At 60.5% G+C, this 6,031-nt stretch overlaps 1 protein-coding gene across 1 annotated transcript; it reads right to left on the reverse strand.

Annotated features, from left to right (window-relative positions):
- Positions 1 to 802: 802 nt before the first annotated feature.
- Positions 803 to 2,140, reverse strand: KCNJ4 (potassium inwardly rectifying channel subfamily J member 4; the record flags this gene model as incomplete). Its single annotated transcript, XM_082666139.1, has 1 exon — positions 803 to 2,140. The coding sequence occupies one exon, from the start codon at positions 2,138 to 2,140 to the stop codon at positions 803 to 805; it is 1,338 nt and encodes a 445-aa protein (XP_082522265.1).
- Between the last annotated feature and the right edge of the window lie 3,891 nt (positions 2,141 to 6,031).

The following is a 6,031-nucleotide window of genomic DNA, read 5'->3' on the forward strand; positions in this document are numbered from 1 at the left end:
ATCTCTCCTTCCCAACCCTCCATCTTCAATCAGCCTACCGCTAATGGACCATATACTTTATTAAAAATATATAGTTACAAACTCCATTGTCAACCTGGGCTGGGCCTGCAGGCCCAGAGGGCCCACAGGGAGGGATGGCCCTTACCCTGCTCCTTGAGGTCCCACTTCTGCACCCAAACCCAGTACTATCCACGGGCCAAGAGAGCTGGCTCTGAGGGTCTCAAGGGACCAGCCAGCTGGGCAGGGGAAGGTTGGGCTTGAGGGGTGCGGAGTGCGAGGGTGCACCTCCTCGCCCTGCAGGTACAAATGGCAGAAGGTGGATGTGGTGCCTCCATCTCTCCATTTATAGATATTTACGAAAGAAAGTCATGAGCAACAGACCACAGTCATGCAAAAGAAACGCACACCCCTCCCACCCCCTCAAACTAACCACCAGCCCACCCCGGAACCCCCAGATGCCCACCCCCAGACAGTCCAGCCGCCTTCCCCAAGGTTCTGAGAGCAAAGGGGGAATGTCCTTGAAGGGTCGGTGGGGAAAGGGTGGTGGGTCTGGGGTTCCTGAGCCGCCAGTGGGTAGGTGCTGGAGAACCCAGGCTGACCAGACCGAGGGTATCCTGGCTCTTTCCCAGGCCTGGGTTCTGGAGTCAGTAGGAAGGGGCCTCCCAGTCTCTGAAGCCCCCAGCTCTCTCCAGAAGGTCCATGGAGCCAGGGTGAGCCACTGTGTCCTGAGTGCGGTGGAGGTGTCCTGGCGGCCCACCCCCGGAAGAGGCTCTGGTGGGAAGCGAGAGGGCGGGCCTGGAGGTCAGATGGCGGACTCCCTGCGGTAGGAGATGTTGTCCAGCGGGAGGGTGGCTTGCATGCGCTCCAGATCCAGGTGGCTGCCAAACTCCAGCATCCGGATGATGCCCGCCTCCTCCTTGGAGCCTGCCTCCAGGCCCAGGCCCGCGGCCACGGCGGCAGCGGCCGCGGCCTCCTCCTCCATCTCCTCTTCCTCCTGGCTCATGAGGGCCAGCTCGTTCTCATAGCAGAAGGCACTGGGCGGGGGCGGTGGGGCGGGCAGCACGGTGATCTTACTCTCCTGCAGCTCCCGGGCGGAGCAGCAGGGCGTGCCGGCCACCTCGTAGGTCTTGTGGAAGCGCGAGTAGTCCACCTTGTAGTGGCTCTTCTCCTCAAAGACCACGGGCTCGAAGCGGTGACCCCATAGGATCTCGCTGGCCAGGTAGGAGCTGCGGGCCTGGGTGGTCATGGCCGTGGCCTCCACCATGCCCTCCAGGATGACCACGATCTCAAAGTCCTCCGACTCCAGCTCCTCCTTGCCCATGCCGTAGAGCGGGCTGTCCTCGTCGATCTCGTGGACAATGATGATGGGCGACACCAGGAAGATGCGGTCCAGGCCGATGTCGTAGCCCACGTTGAGGTCCCGCTGGTCCAGCGGCAGGTACTCGCCCTCCTGGGTCATGTAGGGCTTGATGAGCTGGGCCCGCACGTGGGCCTCCACGATGTGGCTCTTGCGCAGGTTGCCCACGCGCCACATCAGGCAGAGCTTGCCGTCGCGCACCGAGATGACCGCGTGGTGGCTGAACAGCAGCGTCTGCGCCCGCTTCTTGGGCCGGGCCATCTTGGCCATGATGGTGCCGATCATGAAGGAGTCGATGACGCAGCCCACGATGGACTGGACCACCACGGCGATGACCGCCAGCGGGCACTCCTCCGTCACGCATCGGAACCCATAGCCGATGGTAGTCTGCGTCTCCACGGAGAACAGGAAGGCACCCAGGAAGCCGTTCACATGCATGATGCAGGGCTTGGCGGCCGCCGGGGCCGCCCCGCCCCCTCCCGCCACCGGGGCCCCCGCCGCGGCCCCCGCCGGGCCGGCCTCCAGGTCACCGTGGAAGAAGGCGATGCACCAGAAGAGGAGGCCGAAAAAGAGCCAGGAGACAAGGAAGGCCGCGGAAAAGATCATCAGCATGTAGCGCCAGCGTGTGTCCACGCAGGTGGTGAAGATGTCCGCCATGTAGCGCTGCGACTTGTTGCTCAGGTTGGCGAAGTAGACGTTGCATTGGCCGTTCTTCTTGACGAAGCGGTTGCGGCGTTTCCGCCGGGGCACGTGGGCCTGCCCGTTGCGGCTGTGCCCGTGCATGTCCTGAAGCCGGCGTGGTCACCTGGGAAGACGCAGGGCCTGCGGGGGAGAAGCAGACACGTGAGACGCTGGGGAGCGAGTGGCTGCCGTGGGAGCGGCTCTCCAAGGGCCCCCGGAGTCCGGGTTCCAGGGCTGCAGGGAACCCACCCAATGATGCTCAGAAGGGGTGGAGCCTGGACTGGGACCCAAGGCTTCCTCCACCACGTGGGCAGAATGTTAAGGTGGTTCTGACAACAGGGAGGGAGTGCCTCCGTGGCTGGCCCAGCTCCGGGATCGGGGTCTGCCAGACCAGAAGCTGAGGCCACCGGGATCCAGGCCCTAGTCCCAGCCCCTCCCGCTGCCCCTCCTCCCCCACCGAAACCTCCTGTGCCTGCTCTTCCGGGGGCTTCCTGATGCCCATCTCGGCACCGCCCTCGCACTGTTTGTCCCACGTGCCCTGAGCAGAGGAAGTGGTGAATGCTCTGGGCCCCGCTCACCTCCCTGGGCTCAGCCTCTGCCCTTCTGGGTCTCTCGGGGGTCGGACATTCTCCTGTGCGGTCCAGTTCGGCAGCCACTGGCCACCTGTGGCTCTTACATTTAATTAAAATTAAATAAAACGTTAGCTGCAGTTCCCCGGCTGCACTCGCCACATTTCAAGGGCTCCGTAGCCACATGTGGCTAATGGCCACCATACTGGACAGAGCAGATGCAGGACAGTTCCATCATTGCAGAAAGTTCTACTGGGCAGTGCCGGGACCCACAGCCCAACGACAGTTCCTGTCCTGTCCCCAAACTTGCTGAGAGCAGTGGTGGGTGAAGACTCCAGTGTGGTGGTCAGGACGGACATAAGGGGAGCCCTGATTTTTGGCTCCCGTGTAGGCATCCCTATTTCCATATCACAGGTGAGGAAACGGGGGCTCAGAGAGGGGAACTGGCCTGTCTAAGGCCGCACAGCTGGTAAGTGAGTCCAAGTCCAGGTGTGTCTAACTCTTCAGCCCGCAGGTGCTGTCAGTATTGCTGAGTTCGTGGTGTGAAGACCTGGGGTGGCGGAGGCAGACACACCACTACCTAGCTATGTAAACTCAGGCAACTCATTTCACCTCTCTGAGCCTCAGTTTCCTCAGTTGTAAAACGGGGATCAAAACCCTACCTCATAGGACCCGAGGAGACAGTAGGTGCTCAGTTAAAGCCAGTTGCCCTCCTGCCTTCTTTCCCGCTTCCTAGAGCAGGAGGAAGCTGGTGAGAGGCAGGATTTGCCTGTCAGCGTCCCCAGCTGTTTCGGTGGAGGTGGCCTCTCACCCTGCCGGGTGGCGGGTGTGCCAGCTGGGCCCACGGAGGGCAGACCTTCCCCTCACCCTCCCCTCCGCTGGGGCCCCAGGAGAGAGATGGTGCCGCCCAGGGCCCCAGCGGATGGCAGGGCCGGGGCTGGGCCCGGGCCCGGGTTCCTAGTAACGTTTTGGCCCAGAATTATATAAGGCTGGAAGTTTCTATTTTCTGTTCTATTCTTCTTCCTGATCTAATTGTGCATCTGTGGCAATGTTTATACACTTCCCCGGTTCAGGACAACTTGGTTGCCGCAGCAACCGGTGCGCGCCAACGCTGTAATTTAGAGATCAACAGCTTCAGAGCCTGCCTCTTCCTGGGAGAAACTCCCTCTCTCAGCCCAGGGAGAGTGAGCCCTGCCCCCATCTCCTCCCTCCCCTGCGGTCACCCTATCCTGACTCTGGGTTCTCCTCCCTTTCCCCCTTAAAAGGAGCTCCCTGGATCCCACAGTCCTGGATTGAAGTCCCAGATCCACCATGTAACTTGGGCAAGTTAGTGACTGCTCTGCACCTCAGTTTCCTCATCTGGAAAATGGGACCAGTGAGACCCAGCAGTCTAAAGACCTAACAGGTAACGCGGGTGTGCAGGGCTGGCCCTTAAGAGGTCATGATTTTAACTGGGCTTCCCAGACCTTCTCTGCTGCCTCCCCTAGAGTCCCAACAGCCAGGGCCCCAGGTGGGTAGCCCTGAGGGCATTGGGGGCCAGGGGCGCCTTCTAGGCTATAAATGGCTTTCAGAGAGGTCTTCCTTCGCTAAATACATCCCTCTCTGCTTTGTCTCACCATCTTGAATGCATCCATTAGCACCACAGAAGGAACCAGAGCCCGTAGGAAGGGTTTCAAGATCACTGATTTCAAGACCCTCATTTTACATCTGAGGCCAAGGAAGCTCAGAGCTGAAATGAACTCGCTAAGGGTCCCAGAGCAGGTGCACCAGCCCTAAGCAGTCCCCTCACTTCCACTCCTGGGAGGTCAAGGAGGTGCTCCCGGGAAGAGGAGCTTCCTCTCTGCAGGGGGTTGGGGTAGGACTTCGGGGCTAGGGAAGAGAGGGCACCAGCCCAGCCCTGGCAGGCTGGACCCACCAGCCTCAGGTCTGCAGGATAGAGAGGCAGAGGGGACAGAGTGTAGCAACCTGGGCCTCTGGTGGATGAAGACCGTGAGGCCCAGAGAGGGTAAGGGCCCTATCCAAGGCCAGACAGGAGCCCAGGGTGCTGCGGGGCCCTCGATCTCTGCCCAAGGGAACTGGTCCTGACCTTGGGGTTCATCTGGTGCTGCAGGAGAGGGTTCTTCATGGGGCTCCCCTCACCAGCACTGCCCACTGTTTCCCATCCCTTAGTGGAAGTGCCAGGAGTCTCAGCGAAACCCCAGGACGAGGCTCTGTACGTCCCTACCCCCTACACTCACACCCTCCACTTCAACACCGCCCCAGCCCCTGCCCTTCCGTCACCACAATTCCCCAGCACCCACGTGTAGCCCGGGGGGCGGGGGGCACAGCTCATCTCCCGGCCCCATGCCTCCTCTCCCAGTCACAGCAACCGTTCCCCGAGCCCCTGCCCTGGGCCAGGCCCGGGGCCACCACCGTTGTGCCCGCTAGCTCAGGCGGTGCTCAGAAACGTCCACTCCTGGGCCTTTGGGAAAGCTGCCCGCGAGCACAGGTGCTGCCACCAGGTCCGACACTCCACCACGGGCAGCCCATGTGTGGGGCGTCCCCCTGAACACCCTGGGCTGGTGAGGGCCCAGCCCCTCGTCCTCAGTCACCTGCCCAGATACACCACCACTCCATCCATCACCATAGCCCCTGCACAAGAGCGGTAGGTTCAGCTGCCGGCACCGCACGAGGATGACACAAAGTGAGGGGTACGGAGCTCGGCCAGTGCTCGCGGGTCACAGCTGCCAGGAGACGGCCAGCTTTTCTGTCCCTTGTTTGTCACACAGGGCTTCCTGGCGAAGGCACAAGGACCCAAGGGAAAAGTGTGAAAGAGAAAGGGACAGAGATCATGGGAGAGAGGCGACAGGCATTGATGATTGGGTACCATCTTCCTCCGAATATAGATGTTTTATTAAAAGAGAGAGAGAGAGAGCAAGGGTGCCCTAGCTGTTCAGGTGCCTGTACCATGGCTACAACTAAGTGTACTTTTCTGGAAAAAGGGAGCCGGTCTAATCCGCTTGCACCGAAAGTGCCCTGTGCGCACACACTGGGGAACAGGGTTTCTATGGTGGGGCCCCGGGGGGCCGGGCGCTCTGGCTGCCTTGCTGGGTGACCTGGAACAAGTCCCTCCCCTTCCCAGCCAGGCTCTCCCTCCTTTATTCTTAGAGTGCAGCCTGCAGCCTCTTGCAGGGTGAACGTTCTTTCTTTTTGGGAAATAATGGGGATGGGCGATGCTGGCTGCGTTTTGAAATGTAATGTCCTTTCTTAGCCAAGTGAAGAATCGACAATGCTGTGCAAGTTACCAACTCTTTTTTTTGTTTGTTTTTAATTTTGCTGTGCTGTGAACATCTGGATCCTGGACAACTAGGGAAACTGAGGCTGAGAGCAGGGCTGTGGCACATGAGTCAGCGGCTGGCGATGGACACCTGAGCCTCAGGGAGAG

This window comes from Grampus griseus, assembly GCF_964374135.1.
Source record: "Grampus griseus genome assembly, chromosome: 11".
In the NCBI taxonomy this organism is placed as follows: Eukaryota; Metazoa; Chordata; class Mammalia; order Artiodactyla; family Delphinidae; genus Grampus; species Grampus griseus.